General features: G+C 33.8%; 1 protein-coding gene across 1 annotated transcript; it reads right to left on the reverse strand.

The window, feature by feature from the left end:
- Positions 1 to 6732: 6732 nt before the first annotated feature.
- Positions 6733 to 13500, reverse strand: LOC104247434 (hydrolase 3-like; the record flags this gene model as incomplete). The annotated part of the gene is made up of 2 exons (XM_009803458.2): positions 6733 to 7099; positions 13407 to 13500. Coding segments are annotated over 2 exons (381 nt in total), but the record flags the coding sequence as incomplete, so codon positions are not given.
- Positions 13501 to 18771: the final 5271 nt, after the last annotated feature.

An 18771-nucleotide genomic window follows, 5' to 3' on the forward strand; every position in this document is an offset into this window, starting at 1 on the left:
TCCCATTTCCTCTCCACAGGTAACAACAACAATGGCAAAGATTCAGAGCCATCATCTTCTGATTTGTGGAAACTTTCTTCTGAAACTGATCAATCACTGTTCAATGAAGACATAGAAAGTGTTGAGGGTATACAAACGCATGTTCTTGATGATGGGTCTTGGGCTAAACAAGAACAAAAAGAGAGTGGTGATGTGTTTAAAGAAAATAAGGGTGTTGGTGGAGGTGGGGAGGATGAGATTCGTCGGAAATTAGGGTTTGTTCTTGAACAAAGACGACGGAGTTTGGGGCTGAGCAACTTGATTTTCTGTTAATATATTTCAGTGTATTTTCAACGTATCACGCTGTATTTTCATATATTTCATTGTCTTTTTTTAAGTAATTCAATGTATCTCGCTGTATTCCATGTATTTCATTGTATGCACTGTCTTTTTTTCATTGTATTTCAATGTATCCCGCTGTATTCTATGTATTTCATTGTATTCACTGTCTCGCTATATGCCGTGAATGTATTCATATATTTTTTTAATTAATATAATTTATGTATTCAGATGTATTATATAATTTCTCTGAAGATTGCTATGTTTTTGGGGTATTTTTCGGTTGAGAATCTTTTTTATACAAGGAAATACAAAATTTATGTGTTATAATTGAGTTTGTTGAGTTATATTAGGAGTCTATTATGTTAATTGATTCACTTTCCGTTCAAAAACAGTGTAATCCCCTGTTTCACGCTGTGAATACAGTCGAATACAATAATCTGTCCAGCTGTAATCCCATATTTCACGCCATGAATACAGTCGAATACACTCGAATACAATAAATGATTAGCTGGACTTCCCTGATTCACGCCTATTTTGCTATTGTATTCATGAATACATTAGCTTAAATACATCTAATACATCTTATAACAAGAGAAAACGTATCTACAATCCGTAATATAGCAAATAGTATCTATAGATGGCTAATTACTACTAAAAGATAGTGCTTTACGAAAATTTCTCAAAAAAAATGAGGCAAACCAAGCGTCGGCTTATAGCCTGTTTGGCGAAGATGCAAAAATCAGCTTATTTTGATAAGTACTTTTTTTTTAAAGTATTTTTCTCAAAAGTATTTTGGTGAGAAGCAGTTTGTATTTGGCTAATTAATTTGACAAGCACTTCCGAGCAGCAATTAGTATTTGACCAAGCTTTTAAAAACTACTTCTAAGTGTATTTTTCTGAAAAGTGCTTTTGAAGAGAAGCTATTTTTTTTTTGCTTCTCCAAAACTGTTTCTGCTTTTTCTCAAAAACACTTTTTTTTTCTTCCAAAAGCTTGGTCAAACACATTAATTTTAGAAAAAAAATACTTTTTAAAAAATAAAGTACTTTTAGAATTGGAAAAGTTTGGCAAACAGGCTATTAGTTGGAAATTGGGACAAGATTAGTTTGGCTTCATCCATTGACAATTTCAGTATTACTTATGATTTACGAAGGATAATTAAATATACCAACCTTTATTGCAAGATCAACTATATCTAATAGGAGTAGTTTTTAATCCAAAATTCATGGCACGTTATTCTGATTGACCAAAAACAATATACATCACAATATCAAATGGCAAAACTAAGAAGTTAGATAGAATTGTCTGATTACAATAAATGCTGATTTTTGAACGATTCCAAGCTCAAAATCGGAGTAGATGAAACTTAGCTGGAGTTGATGTTAATCATGTAGAGAGAAAACTCAGTTTTTACCTAATATATACAAGCACTTGTGTCATCATGTATTTTCTATAACAAGCAAGTTTTTAGTGGAACCGATTTTCTATGATATTATTTTTTGTAATAATTTTTTATTTATAACAGCAATACTCATCATTATAACTGTATACTCTTTGTAAAATTATATCTTTATGATAACTCTACTCAAATATTTGTATATTTATTATTTTCTAACCAAAAAACAATGTAATAATTATATTTTATTGGAAACATAACTTTTATAAATTTCAATGACGATGTGGAACGTCAAAAACTCTTGTGAACTTAGAACACGAGAAAGTAAAAGATGAAGGTGGGGAGTTTTTGTGTTCTGCCATTAAAATATATGCTTTAGAATTTGAATCTTTGTACATATGACTAGTTATGAATATATTAATATTGTATTATCTTTTTTTAAAAAAAATAATTAATAAAATATGAATATATTTTGAAATATATAAGAGCAGAACATTAATTATTGCGAATTATTAAAAGTTCAAAAAATTCGAGGGATGTCTAAATGGTTGAGTCCATTACTCAAATGGTTACTCAACTATCCCAAATTATCTACTAAAGTTATTTCTCTTTCGTTTGTAACAGCAAAGTCACTTAACTATGTCTATAGCACTGAGTAGATTACTCAACTAGATTTCGCAAACTTTGGAATGCCCAATTCCTATTTTACCCTCTAAATTATAAACATTTGCCTTTCTTTTTAACTTTTTAATATTATTATTTTTTCTTTTTTAATTTATATTATGGACTTGCCTATAGAATAAATAAATTTTATTTATAAATTAAAAAAATAAAAAGTATTTAAGCATATATAATGCTGGAATAATAAAATATTGAGCATAGTAAACAAATTAATTAGAATAATTTGTTTGTAATAATAATTTTGATATTAACAACAAATATTAAATAATTTATTTTACACAATTAAGAACGAAAGGAAATAAAAGTTGTAAAATATACATTCCATTCACGTAATATAAAAATATTTATTTAAATAAAGATTTTTTTATAATATACACTATATATTCTTAAAAATTATGCTCAATTATATTATTATTCTGACATTATATAAGATAGAAAACTAATTTTTATTTTTTATTTTATAAATAAAATATATTTATTCTATTGGTAAGTCCATAATGTAGATTAAAAAGAGAAATAATGATTATATTTAAAAAGTAAAAAAAGAAGAAGATAAAACTTGATAATTTAGAGGGTAAAATAGGTACTTGACAATCAAAAGTTTGAGAAATCTAGTTAAGTGATCTTCTGAGTGATATAGCATAGTTAAATGACTTTGAAATTACAAACGAAAGAAAGATGACTTTAGTAGATAATTTGGAATAGTTGAGTGATCATTTAAGTAATAGACTGCTACTTGGTCACTAATTATGATAGAAGAACTTTCCGCGCCCAGCCACCATTTTCAATGGTGAAAGTTATGATCTGATCCATTAAAAGTGGGGCTTTCCGATGTCAAATAAATCAGATTCGAAAAAACATCAAGAAGAAAGAAAAAAATAATCAGAGTTCAATCCTGAAACTCAATGTCAAAATAAAAGAAAAATCACTACAACTTCAAGAAAAATTACTCTTCTCTTCAAAGCATTTGCTAGCATTTTGTAAAACCAGAAACAATGGGTGTGATTGGACCCCATAAATGTAATGAAATTAACTGTCCCTTTTGCCTTTTTGTTTTGTTTGGCTGACGAAAGTTACGCTCAAATTCATATTTGGATGTGATATATTTTGACCTGGATTGTTGACAATTTTATTCTCTCTCTTAAATTAGAAGGAACATACACAAGAAAAAAAATAGTGAAGAAAAAATAAAAGAAGCTTAACTTCATTAATGGAGTAGAACAGAGGGAGGAGGGCAAGGGGAATGGAACAGTAAAATGGAAATAGAACTAATTAGGAAGAAGAAAAGGAAAAATTGGTTGGACGGGAATAATGAGAAAAGAAAGGGGGAATGGGAAGAACGACAGGGGGGGGGGGGGCAGGTTAAAAGTGATAAGTTTTTTTTTCTTTCTTTCCTTGTAGTTTGTATTTTTTTTTTTATTTTACAATCTTCTTAATGAAAATTAATAGATTTACGCACTATATGAATGTGACTTCCACACACTTTATCCACGTAAGATAAGTTATCGCCACATAAGTATAGTCAATGATCAAAGGTGCTAATTAATAATTATTCGGTCAAGTGGGAGTGTTCAAATAGAAAAATGGAGAGTTCATATATGGACTTTAAAATTAGGTGCAAGTTTAAGGAACTAGGAGGCTATTTGGCCTTAAGTATATAACTAACAAGTCATGCCAAGTTTAAGAGGTATCTAAGGATTTGGCCATTTTGGAAACTTCAGTGCACATCATACAAATGGGCTAACTTAATCAGTGGAGGTACCAAAAATCTAGGGGAGTTTCTAATTTTTCTTTTCTCAAGGGTAATCCAGGTTTAAGATGAAGCTGAGAAACAAAATGACGCAAAACCAGCATTGGCACCCTCCAATTTGTATTATTTTATTAATTTTTTTTTATCAATTAACAATTTAAAATTTACTTTTTCATTGCTATATCAATTATTTCTTAAAATGAAATTTTATCTAAGACTAGTGAATTTGTCCGCGCTTCGTGCGGTTTAAAATATGATAAAATAATTAATGTTAAATTTTATGAAAAGTTAATCTTTACTAATTAATTAAATGCGTTATTACATGAGGTGAGGAAGAACACTTCTCTTGTTTCTCTTGACAAAATTTGATCAATGATAAATTAAACAAACCTACAAGAGAAAGCTACAATTTACAAACTCATGGTCCAGAGCTAGGTCATGCAGCAAAGTTTGCCTAAGAGATATATTATTAATCAATATGACTTAAAAATTCATGTCTCATCCCTTGTATTCACAAGATAAAGGTACATGTTCTATAAAAGTGAAAGCAAATATTGAAATTACTTTCGTGTAAAGACGATTAAAGTTATATTAATATTTGATCCTCCACCTTTCATTGGGAAAAAAAAAAATTCTATCGCCTATACTAATGTTGGCAATAGAATAAAAAAGGCAACTATTTTTCTATATATTTTCAAGCTTCAATACCTCGATTACAAGTATGGCATCATCACTATCATTAGAACTTGAAAGATCAAGCAATTCAACACTACCAAAAGCTATATTGTAATTAAACACGATCTTCTCTATCTAACTTAGACAACAAATATAAAAAAAAATATTGTAATAAATCCTAAAAAAAAAAAAGTGATCTCATCTTAATTGTTACGCCAGTACTTTAAGAATTGATAATATATCTAAAACATATATAACAAACTAATGAATTAAAGGAAAAAAGTTAGTTTAAGAAGCCTAAATCGGAGAAAATAAATATATTAGGATGTCCCTGACTTTGCTTGATATGCTTAGTGCATATTCATGAACCGTTAAACTCTTAAGTCTCTAGCCACTTGTTGCTCCTAATGTGATCACCAATTGGATTGGTTTCTCAGAACAAAGTAATTAAGTTTGGTCTAATATCTTAAAAAAAAAGAGTACTTTCAACATATTCAACATATTCACTACAAACATAGAACCTAATTCAACAATTAGATTGTGAAAGCCATTTATAATACACCATCCCCCGAATACTCTCTATTACTCCCTGAATATTTCAATGGCAAATCCATATTTGATTTAGAGAAAAAATAAAGATTATTAATAGTTTATGTAAACTACTTTCGTGAGAATAATTGATGTAGAATTGACATTCATAAGTCATCAAATCCCTTCAAGTTCTAAATTGCAATTACAATTCAGGGAGAGTAATACTAACTACAAAAATGTCCATTAAGATTTCATTATATAAAATAAAACGAGTGAGTAATACCTTATACTGATTATTCCAAGTTTCATGTGACATCTTCTCAATTAACTTCCTTTATCTTATCGCATTTCAAATATTTTTTAAATTAAATTCAATCTAATAATCAATTCAAGTAGGGGGGGAAATGTGGTATATGAACCGGGTTAATCAAGACGATATCTAAATATAGTTAGTATAATTTAACAATGTAATTTCAAAAATCGATAAAAATATATAATTACCTGAAAATAACACAAGATATCCCACAAATTATAACTTTTTTTTAACAGAGAAAGCATTCCTTAAAAATAAGAGCTCTCACTGTAAACTAACAGAGTGAGATAAAAATTTCAACAACAACGTAGGTATATGATGTCAAGAAAAGAGATATGATATTACAGCCAGCTGTAATATCTTTATCATTGTACATATAAGCATGCAAAGTCTTATCATTTATTTCTGATATGGCCTCACAAGTTGTTGTCGTCGGGAGTTTATAGGCTATGTTGAAAGATATATTCCTCAAGATGTGAGGCTCGTGCTTTTTGATCAACTTTATATCCTTTCAGGAGTGAGGAATGGCATGCTACTCAGATTTGAGTGGCCTTCTACCCCTACAGTTTCTCTATAGGGTTACATGGTAAACAAACTTTCTCCGCAGCTTGTTCAGAAATTTTTCAGCAGATAGACTACACGTTGGACTTACAACTTATTTATGATGATTTTTAATTTCACTTAGTAATATTATTATTTATATTATCAAGGTTTAATTCAAGTTAATAAGATGTTAGCTATATGTTTGCTATACATTACCTTGGATCTTATTGTAAGAAATTTAATTTGTTAATATGAAGATTCGAGTAGTTTAATTCAAAGTTGTAAAATATTTCTTATGTTAAAAAGTAGACATTCTTTGTTGTTTTTTTTTCTTCTGTTTTACACTACTTTCCTACCAATTTCAATATTGTCTAAATAAAAAATTTTGGGGCCTAAAGCAAAGGCTTTAATAATGAACCTTCAAATTTATTTATGCAACATGTTTTTGGTATGATATAAGCCGTAGCTGTCCTACCGTGGACTAAAATACATGTACTAATTAGTGCTATCAGGATATACACTATTTCTAAGATTTTTGGATCGTCAATTCCATTCTCAGGCCTCAGCAGATGGATTTACAAACACCCAAATCTTACTTAACAAACTATCTCCCCTGTTTTCTTTGAAAATAAGGAAAAGAAAGAATCCCACCCAAGATCTTAACACCACCATTTAACCCCTCTACACCAGCTCTAAGAATCACGTTATGAGCTATGTTGCCGCCGGCACTGTCGCCGCCGACGAAGATTTTCCTGAAATCTGCGTGGTCAATTAACCATGGTTCTTTTTTAAGTCCTGGGTTTTCAAGAACATGAGCAGTGACCCATTGAAGAGCTGTCCAAGAATCATCGTAAATTACATGCAAAGGATGCTCTGGAGCAAGACTGTACTCTGCAGACACGGTAATAATGTTAGCTTCAGAAACTAAGAGGTTAAGGTAACGCTGGGAGAGGAAAGAGAAAGTGGACCCAACACAAAAGCCGCCGCCGTGATAATACACTAAGATTGGGAGCTTCTGATTAATAGCAGTGGTAATTGAGAGCTTTGGGTGATAAATTCTGGCTTTGAGGTTTGATGAAATGGTGAGGTCTTTGGAGGAAACACCGGTAACGGAGTGTTCCGGTGACGGCGGAACATAGAGCCCGTTTGGCTTAGCTGATTTAGAGTAGCTGATAAATATTAGGTGTTGAAAAATACTTTTAAGTACTGAAACTGATTTAAAAAATAAGCAGTTATGTGTTTGGATAAAAGTGCTGAAATAAATAATATGCACCTGAAGAACTGGGTATACGAAGAGTTTTGTTTTAAAAAGAAGTATTTTAGGGATAAAATAGTAAATATTTTGGTCATACTTAAAGTGTTTATGAGCTGAAATTGATAAGTTGGGGGAGACCAACTTATGACTTTTGACTTATTTTTGGCTTATAAGCACTTAACTTATAAGAACTTTTAATTTTACCAAACACGTAGATAAGCCAAAAAGTGCTTATAAGCCAGTTTGACCAGCTTATAAGCTTAGCCAAACACTCTCATAAAGTGAAACAAAGAGCAGGGGTGGCCCTATCCCTAAAGCATGTAAAGCAACTGCTTTAGGCCCACATTTGTGGGGCCCCATTTTTTGTTACACCAAATATATTATATACTCCATATGTTTCAATTTACATGAGGTTGTTTGACTCTCCACAAAGTATAAGGAAAAAAAAATTTAAAACTTGTGGTCTTAAAAGCTTAAGAGATAAAAATATTTGCAACTAGTGTGATTTCTGCCAAGGAAATTGCATTTGAAACGAAAATCAAACCCAAACTTCGTAAGAAACGTGTGATATTAAGAAAAAAAATAATTTGACGAGAATATTGATATTAAAATCTTAAAATCTCTCGAAGAGTACTTCAGAGTTTATTACTATATAAACTCCATCTTATTTTAACTTCTGGACACAAACAATAGTTCAGAAACTACCATTTTTATACTCTAAAAAGGCTCTCTCTGCTACTTGTGATCTCTGTTATTCTAGCTGGCTGCAAGCAAGGTTGGCAATTGCACAATACCTCTCTCACATCTTGTGTTTTATTTCTTTAACTAGGTATGCTTCTAATTAATTTTAAGAATCCAAACCAATGTGTTTATTTACTGCCTTAGTTCATGTGGCTTGAGTCCATTCTTGCTTTTGTTTACTGCTTACCCAGCATGTCTAATACTGCCTATTTAAATCTGTAATTAGCATGTTTCCACTTTACTTGCTTGTTTGTCATCTTGTTTAACATGTCTACATATGAAACTAAGCTTGTTTGACTGACTACTTTTTATCTCGCATGCCTAAACTCTGTTTCTACGTAATTAGCATGCCTTCACTTGTTAATACTTGACCAACATGCTCATTTAAGTCCTTGCCTGATCTGCTAAGTTAGTTAATCTCCCTAGAGTGGCCCTAGTTGTGTTGTCCTCAACCTATCTTTGTTGTGGTCCTTTGCTGCATGACCTGCTTCTACCTAACCTACTAGTTCTACAAAACCCCCTCAAAAATCTATGTATCCTGTTGTTTATGTGCCCCCTCAAGGTGTACTCTTTATGTTCCCAATCCCCCTTCCCTTGTGTGAAAGTTGTTTGCCAAAGTATTTCCTAAAGCTTGTTTGTTCTATGATTTGTGTTCTGATTGCAAATTATTTCTTACACTTTCCTCAAACTGTTTTTATCACTAAATTAGTATTGGTTTTCATAAATTCTTTTTCAATCCTAAGACCTTTATTTATAATGTCCATTAAACTCTTACAAACCCTTATGCACTTTCACTTACTTCTAGATTATTAAGTCTCGCCCCTCTGGAATGTGTACTACTTAGAGACCCTTGAGATCTCTCTGAACTCTGGCATATCAGGGCTGACACTTCCATACTGCACATAAATCAGTTATTATTTGAGAAAGGTCTAGGTGTGAGCACTGCTCGGGATCCTTGAGGTTCTTAGGGAACTCTAACACACCTAGACATGAAATTGACCATGGAACTTTGGGAATTTGAGACTAATGAAAGCTTTGGAAACTACTTTGGGCCTACTTCAGGCTCCCTATAGATTAATGTATTTGTACTTATGTAATTTATGTAATTTTTGGTCTGTAATAATTAATTGTAAACAAACAGTGGGGTGACTAGTAAAAAGGGAGGGTAGTTATATGATGTGGGTAAAGTTGGGTAGATATCATGCTTATAGAGTCCATGTTGATTCAAATGCGTTTGTTAGATAATATAGGTATAGGATCTACTTTGGTTTAAATAAATTCTGCATGCTTTACTTTCATACAATTAGAAGTCATGCCTATAGGATCCAAATCAACTTTATAATTAGATGTCATGTCTATAGGGTGTAAAGTATTGAAGTTCAGTTTCCATTACAACATGCATTCAAATTCGTTTCCTTAGAAATCATGCCTATAGGATTAAAATCAGCTTTAATAGAAATCATGCCTATAGGGGTTTCACTTTGGTCAAATGAATTCTGCTTGCTTCACATTATGTTTGATTAGAAATAATGCCTATAGGACTTAAAACCAGTTTGGTTAGAAAATCAGTTTAATTCATGTTTATTCTGAATCGATTTAGTTAATTAATCTGTCCGCTCCTTTAATAAGTTTTCAACGCCGCATTAATTAATATTACTAGAGAACATGCCTATAGGATCCAAATTACCCGTTTAAAATTGTTTACTGTTTTACTGCATTCCTAATCAATAATAGATACCACGTTCATAGGATATCACTATTATATGTCTAGGCAAGCCTATAGAGAGCTTAAAATCCTGTAACTGTAAAACTATGTTCTGTTATCTGTTAATGCTCACATTCAAACAGGTCTAAAATCAGTAGGCAAGCTGAATAGGTCTTTGACACTTTGGTCCTAATTCAATATTGTATAATCTCCGCTCACCTAGATATCATGTTCTAAGGTGTTCTCCTAAATACTTGAAACTATTGTTTGAGACGTGCACTTACTTGTTATGTTTGTGGAGGTAAATATGAGCTTTTAATTGTTCTCCTTAATGCAGTCCTAACTATTTTGATTGACGCCTAGATTTTTCTCCTTTAAGTACCTTAGGATGGTCTAGAACTACCTAAATTAGAGGTCCTAAATACCTCCAGTGTCACAAGGAAGGGACGGGTAGTGCACGCATAGGATATCTTTCAAGGTTGCTAGAACGCTTTAGGCTATGACCAAGGGGATGGAACTGGGTAGTAAGGATATGATGACTATGCACTAATGTCACGTATAGCCCCTCATTGAGGAGTGATTACCGGGCATTGTGTGGGTATGATCCTGTAGGCTAAACAACCTAGGACCCCTTTTCCCAACTCCTGTTGTTTAAATAAATTTACTTGTCTTTATATATGTGCAACTTGTTTAAGCCTTTTCCCTTGTTTCATTACTTGAATCATACATGTGCTTAGAATGTCAAAACATACCTTTACTTGCAAGTACGTGTTACAACTGTCTATTTGTTAAAATAACTAATTCACATAGTTTAAGTTCGGCTGGGACACACCGTTGTGGACCGCGAGGGGTGCCTAACACCTTTCCCTCAAGGTTATTTCGAGCCCTTAACCTAAATCTCTGGTAATACAAACTAGTCCATGAGTTAATTGCTCAAGGTGCCCTAACACACCATAATCCGTTAGATGACGACTCTTCAAGACACCTACGTATCATGACGCCGCATGAATCAGATCTTTGCGTAGTTCGGAAAAATTAGGAATAAAGTAAATAAAGGAAGATTAGGAATAAAGTAAAAAAACTAACTTTTTTTTTGGGGTTTTGGACTTTTTCGAAAGAAAAACTTAAAAAGAAGAAACAAAATATTTTTGGATTGCGATTTGTTTGTTTGTTTGTTTTTTAAATTTTGAAAAGAATGACTTTTAAAGAAGAAAGAAAATATTTTTTTTGAATTTCGACTTTTTTTTGTCCTTTTTTTGGAATTTCGAAAGAAAAACTTCTAAAGAAGAAAGGAAATATTTTTGGATTTTTGGAACTTTATTTTGAATTTATGAAAGAAATGCTTCTAAAGAGAAACAAAATATTTTTAAATCTTAAATTTTCTTTTCAATTTTTGAAAGAAGAATGAAAATATTTTTGGATTTTGAGAAGAAATTAAAAGAAAATATTTTTGTATTTTTTGAAAATTGGGGTCTAAAAGAAAGACTTTCTAAAGAAGCAAGTAATGAAAAATATATTTGGATTTATTTTTAAATTGTGGGTCGGAACCGATGAGTTTTGCCTACGTATCTCACATTCGGTGAGAATCAGACCCGCGTAGCTCAGCCAGTTTTAACATAATTGAAAAAAATATAATATTGACTCACTTTTATTTTTTGAAATACATTTTCTTTTCATTTTTTTTCAAAAAATTTGGCAGAGTTTCGAGGCATTTTCAGATACCGAGATTTTCATAACCGGGTGAATTCTCTATCCTAACCTCACTCTCAGATTTTCTGTTATTTTTCTTTCCTTAGCCGGTCTGCATACAAGCCGAAGCAAATAAATATACAAATAACACGTAAGATGCATTAGGATGGTCTTTCATTTCGGGTACACCTATCCAAGACAGACCTAACCCTTGTGTTGAGTCCCCAAAGTCAAATGCACGTGATGCAAACAAACGTTCCTACTAGGGATCCGGCATGAGTTTATGGTATTCTAGGTTTAAACCTGGGGTTGTGTTCTAGACCTGGCTTACCCAAGCGGACAACTTGAGTCGAGGTGTGAGCGACATACCGGGAACACGAAAGTCTACCTGGCCTAGTGGCTGATCCATCCTCGTTCTATTTGGTACGACCTTTACAGAAAAGCGGGCCACACGAACGTGTGCACCATTTTTAGAAGACTCAGAAGGGAGACATAAGAAGACAGTTTGATACCGTTCAAATAATATTAAAGCAGTAAATAAGCGGCAATTAGCACGTTAGGCCACAAAAATACAGTAATATCAACAATAAATAAAGCCAAGTAAAAATCACAATAACAAACTCGAATTCTTGAACCCTGAACCAGAGATTTTGAGTTCTATTCCCCAGCGGAGTCGCCAGAGCTGTCACACCTCCTTTTTACCCGAAAATGGTATAAGAAATTTTTCCAATTAACGTGACAAAATCGAAATGTGATTATTTGTTTTAAATTTAGAGTCACCACTTGGGATAGTTTATGGTGTCCCAAGTCACCGATTTATTTTATATCCCAAATCGAGAAAATTGACTCTATTTATGGTCTGTGAACACAGAAGATCGGGTAAGAAATTTTGTTAGCTCGGGAGAAGGTGTTAGGCATTTCCGGGTTCTGTGGTTTTAGCATGGCCGCTTTAATCATACCTGGCTTAATTAAATCGTTTTAATTACGTATTAGAATCTATGTGCATTTACCCTTCTAAACTATTTTAAATGCTTGATTATTAGTAATACGGAATTATCTTAAAACGAGTCACGCGTACGTGTACTCATTTTGTTCGGCGCGTTAGAATTATGTCACACGTACATGTACACAATTAATCACATTTTGTTAATATTAAAAATATTTGGCCGAAGTTGCACGAACGCATACCTCGATTTATTTTGAAAATAAAGAGAAAATGAATGTGCACCTCTGGATAACAAAAGATCGTATCAAACTTTGACAAAAAAAAGGTTAGCATGAGATACCGACAAAAACATGTGGCTAAAGCAAAATTAGAAGATAATGTTCTATCATTTCTCTTCAAAAGTGCGCAACTTTTCATATTCGTCCATCGAGATGTATGAAAATAGAGCTCCTAATAGTCAAAGGTAAGGTTCATCGGGAACAAAAAAGCAACGTACTTGTCCTGGATAGTAAAACAGGAGTTAATACATTCCATCTTGGTAATCCTTTCCCCTCTTATATTTATTTAATTATTTATTTATTATTCTAGTTTATTTCCATCAAAAACTTTTCAGTTTTTGCTACTGTTATACACCAAATCTATTTTCTTCTTTTCATTTAAGACAAATACACCTCTCAAAGCTTCTCACTCTCGTGCACACACACACACGAAAACTCAACGTGAGTATGATTGACAATTTGACATGGAAAATTAGCAAGAAATAGGATACCTAGAAGGAATATAACCAGGTATGAACACTCAAAAGAACACTAGTTTCTGTATTAACAAAAAAAATAATATCAATTCCAAGAAATGTACTGACCTGAAACTTTGAAACCTTTCAATATATAAAGATTTCCAACTTGTTTACAAGAAAATATAGCAACCTCAACTGCATAGGAGTTCAGTGACTCTTTTTATATATGGGAGTACGAAGATGGAAACTTGGCGAGAAATCTCGAGTAAATATGGACCGGGAACGGAGAACTCGTTGGCAACCTCGAAACTCAAATGTCGACCTCGACTCTCAGATCTGAAGGTTTCCAATTAAAACCAAACAGTTCCGGCGAATAACAGTGGCCAGCAGAGGGGGAAGAAAGGACAGAAACAACAGCAAGATGCTGCAACAACAGTTATGGCCGTCGCCAGTCATCACCTCCGGCAGCAGCAACCATGGAAAGGGCGAGAGCTGGCTGGTTATTGCTAACTAAAAGTGATGGTTCAATGGTGAAGCTAGGGAGTTTCTTTCATGTATGGAGGTGATAAGCTATGGAGGATTCACATGGTGTTGAAACTTTGTGTTTTAGTGTTTGGAGGAAAGAAGAGAGCTGTATTTTTCACTTATAGGAATAAATTGGTGGCCAAGAAAGAAGAGTGTGTATGTATACGTCAGTTTTGAGGGAGAGCATGTGAGTTTGTTACAAAAGATAAGTAAGAATTTTACCACATGGAAATGATTCATTGGCTCTTGCTTTAATTAATATTTTTTTTTCTTTTAAGAGTGTAAAATAAAAATACTAGCTAAATATTTTAAAATCAAGAACATATATTTTTTTTATTGTTAATTTTCTTAAATAAAACCTACTAAAAATGAAATAAAATTTAAAATATGTAGATTAAACTTAAAATTATTTACATACTAAAAGTGTTAAAAAATTCTAAGTATGGTCAAAAATTAGGTGTTCACAGCTGCCCCTATTTGCTCGGAAACACGAAGAGTTTTCGGGCAAATATAAAGTGAGTCATGTGACTAATTTTTGACCATATCGTTATTCAAAAGAGGAAGAAAATAAAAGAAAAAGGCGCAACCGAGTCCTAGTTTTAGACAACCTACATATCCCAGGTTATAAGAGAATCAGGTTGCGTGTAGTTCAAGGAGCTTTAGTAGAATGATGAGTTCGAGAGTCGAGTAAGGTTCCGTCGAGGCTCCGGTCTGTGGTCCTGTTATTACATCAAAATCAAAATTAAAAAGACTAAGTATATCAGCTACGAGTTACAAGATTCCTATCTATGAGTCTTCCGAAACTTGATCTTGATTCTTGGTTGGTTCTTCATGCGGACTCTGATCAGAATCTGGATGCTCGTTAGTTGCAGGTACTGGTTCATTCCTTTTTCAGTTTTTTCACATCAAGACAGGACATGTTGAACTTGTGATTTCAATTATGTCTTGAGCAGTCCACATCTTTTCTCCGCTTCTGCACTTTGAGTTCACTTCTTTTTTTTTTCTTTTTTTTTTTACTCTGGATTGAGACTCCTTATTTTGGTTATCTTGGACCCTTGTCGACCCACATTCTTGAGGCGAGCTTCTGCTACTTCTAACTTGAATTGACAATAGGACTGGAGGTCGCCCCTATTCTTCAGGAGGGATCATGCTGTCTCTGACTGGAACTTGAAATGAATTTCCTCATTCTCCAAGTAGGTGCCTGCTATTGACTTGAAACTTCAATTGACTCTGAAATGAGTTCCCTTGTTCTCTAGGTGAGCACCTGCTACCGTCTTAAAACTTGAAACTCTTGAAATAAATACCCTCATTCTCCAGGTGGCGCCTGATACTACAGCAAGACAGATAAAACTTTTCTGCCCCAGTTTGCACTAGGAAAATTTGTGAGTTATTAGTAGAACTATAAATCACCTATGCTATTGATAAAGGATACAATGATGAGAGTAAAATTGAAGACTCGACTAGGATGTGCGTCTCTTGTGAGTAAAATCAAGAAAATTTCGACTTGCAAATGCGTCTGCTAAAACTGACCTGAATGACAGGAAGTGCGTCTCATAGATTTAAGATTGAGCTTGCGGAAAACTATAAACTAAGTTTGACTAAAGTAAAAACTGACCCTATTCTTCAGGCGGGACCCCTGATATCAAGAAAACTAAAGATTGATAACTTAAGAAAACTAAAAATTGACCCTTTTTTTTCAAATGCAAACTTCCCTTTTTTTAAATTATCCTAGGAGAAAATTCATCAGACTAGGTTTTTATATCTTAGGAGAAATATTTATCAGACTAAGACATCTATCCTAGGAGAAAGTTCATCAGATTAAGACTTTGTATCCTTGGAGTAAATTCATTAGACTAGGTTTTCTAATTTATTATTTTAGGAGAAAGATTCATCAGACTAAGATTTTGATCCTAGGAGAAAAGTTCATCAGACTAGGTTTTCTTATTATCTTAGGAGAAAGATTCATTAGACTAAGATTTCTTGTCCTAGGAGAAAATTCATCAGACTAGGGCTCTTATCTTAGGAGAAAAATTCATCATACTAAGATTTCTATCCTAGGAGAAAATTCATCAGACTAGGTTTTCTATCTTAGGAGAAAGATTCATCAGACTAAGATTTTGATCCTAGGAGAAAGTTCATCAGACTAGGTCTTTTTTTTTTGTATCTTAGGAGAAAGATTCATCAGACTAAGATTTCTATCCTAGGAGAAAGTTTATCAGACTAAGATTTCGATCCTAGGAGAAAATTCATCAGACTAGTTTTTCTATCTTAGGAAAAAAATTCATCAGACTAAGATTTTGATACTAGGAGAAAGTTCATCATATTAGGTCCTCTTTTTTTTGTTATCTTAGGAGAAAGATTCATCAGACTAGGTTTTCTTTCTTAGTTGAAAAATTCATCAAACTAAGATTTTGATTGGAAGAAAAATCCATCAGACTAGGACTTTTTATCCTAAGAGGAAAAATGTGAAGAGCAATGGCAAAATTTTATGCACACTAGCAAGAGAAATAAAGGCAAAGAGTTGAGAAACTTCCCTTTGTCGACTCCTCTTCTCTTCTTTTTCTCTTTCTCTTTTTCTTCTTTTTTTGAACCACTTTCCTTGCACTGCCTTGTTCCTATTTCAAACAAAGAAAACTTTGTCAATTTTGAAAGTGGTGGTCGGTTTGTGGCCTTGAGTCTTGAGCAGCTTGGCTTTTGTTCGATCAGCTTGAGTCGGTCTCAAGAGACTTTAATTTTGCACCAACTCTGATTGTTTCACACACAATACCATTTGTATTTACGGCTCAATCAGCCTTATCCCAACTGGAGATCTTTGCTTAGGTGACCTTTATGATATCTTGAATGACTTCCTACTTTTGAGCAATTTATTTGTCAGAGAGAATCACAAGTTATCTTTGTTTGCGCTAAGTTGGCTGACAAGAGTCTTTTGGGGGAGCCTTTGCATGAATCCTCAAGGCAAGTTGAAAGTAACAACTGAGTGTGATGGCCAAATTTACTTTATGCAATTGAAAAGTTGGTAGTAGATTTTGAAATCTTTTCTTTCTTGTTTTGACAAGGACTGACTCAGAGTGAAAGACACAATGATGCAAAGAAACAAGTATTAACAAGAAATTCCCCTGTCGGAAGGACAGAAGGAAGAGTGTTTTTTCTTTTTCTTTTTTTTTCTTTTTTTTCTTTTTCTTTCAATTACTAGCCTTAATGATCATGCATTTTGAAATCACTAGCCTAATCAATCAAACTAGTCCAATCTTCTCTTTTACCATTCTTATGACCTTTGAAGTTGGGCTTGTTCGTGTCGATCCTTTGCATCGGCTTCATGACTCACTTTTGACTAGTAGTGTCCCGAGGGATTTTGATCTCTGCCAACTCCGCACTACTACAAAGTAGGAAGAGAGGGTCGCAATATCTTTTACCCGATATGAGGGTCGGGATCGAATTCCTCGAGGAGCTAGGAAGGGAGTTGAGTATCTGTCTAGACTAGAGTTGTGTAATTGTTCCAAATGTCACTTCCAAACATCTTTTGACTTTTCTTTAACAAACTAATATTATCAACTACTAATTAGAACTAAATTATGCTAATGAGAAAATTGCTAGGGTTGTATCTAATGGGTAGAAAGGCACTAGGGTAGTGACTTTCACCTAAGTGGCTAATTGACGGGTAAATGCTTCTAAGGTTCGATTGACATGATTGGGGAAATATACTATAACCGTTGCACAATTTTACCCACTCTCACACCTCTCGGTAGAGAGAGTGATTTTGCCCAATTGACCCTCTCGAGACCAAATGGGTAGGCAAATTAGCTCAAACAACTAGGGTTCAAGTCGGGTAATTACTCTTTCGAGGTTTAACCCTTTAATTGGGACTATCAATTCTCTTAAGTCCATCCCAATTCTTTGCTGGGTCAATTTTGGAGACTTAGGCTCTCTTTCTCAAGAAGAGCCAAGTCAACTTAGCACAAACTAGTGTTTTCAACCACCAATTCATAGATTAAACCATAAAATTGACTCAAATAGCAAACACCCATAGTCAATCTAACCCTAGATGGCAACACCCATCAATTACCCACACTAGGGTTGAGCCACAACCCTAATTAATGGGTTTAGCTACTCATGCTTGAAGAAGAAAATAGAGAAATAGATAAAGAACAAGACATATTAATTAAAAACTAATGTAAATACAGAGAATCTATTGTTAAATCTAAGTTAAGATGGCAAAAATGGCTACACAATAGCTTCTCACTAGCGCAGCTTTGTTCTGGAAATAACTGATACCGTAAAAATGAAAAAATATTATATTTATACTAAGCTGGAAAAATTGGACAAAAATGCCCCTGCGGGGTCAGTGCGGACCGCACAAAATGGACCGAGGCCGCACTAGGCTCTTGGACTTGAAGCCTTGGCTCTCTGCGAACGGCGCAGAATGGACCGCAGCCGCGGAGGCAACTAGCGCGGTCCACACAAACATGATCGCAGACCGCGTGGGTTTGAAGTTGGCACTGGACATCTCTATGATCTTCTCCTCCGCGGACCGCACAAAATGGTAGTGCGGTCGTGGAGCCTTCAGTGCGGGCCGCGCAAGATCGATTGCGGTCGCACTGCCTTAAAGCTTTATTTGCCAGTTCTCTGAATCCCCTAGTGCGGACCGCACAAAGTGTAGTGCGGTTGCACTAGGCCTATTTGTCCTTAGTTTGCCTTGTCTTTGGTACTTGAGGAGGTTTCACTCCTTTTGAGTCGATTTTTGACATTTCGTCACTTTATCGATCAAACCTGCAATTAAGCATAACTTATGAGCCTTTTGGGACTATTTTGTAAGAATTTATAATCAAAGCGTAAGCAAGAAAGAGCATGAAACACGTCAAAATCCCTCGTTATCAACTCCCCCAAACTTAAGCTATTGCTTGTCCTCAAGCAAACAAAATAAGACCCATCCCTTAAGGGAAAATCCAAGCATTTTCAGCTATCCTAA

Source organism: Nicotiana sylvestris, chromosome 6, assembly GCF_000393655.2.
Source record: "Nicotiana sylvestris chromosome 6, ASM39365v2, whole genome shotgun sequence".
NCBI classification, from domain to species: domain Eukaryota; kingdom Viridiplantae; phylum Streptophyta; class Magnoliopsida; order Solanales; family Solanaceae; genus Nicotiana; species Nicotiana sylvestris.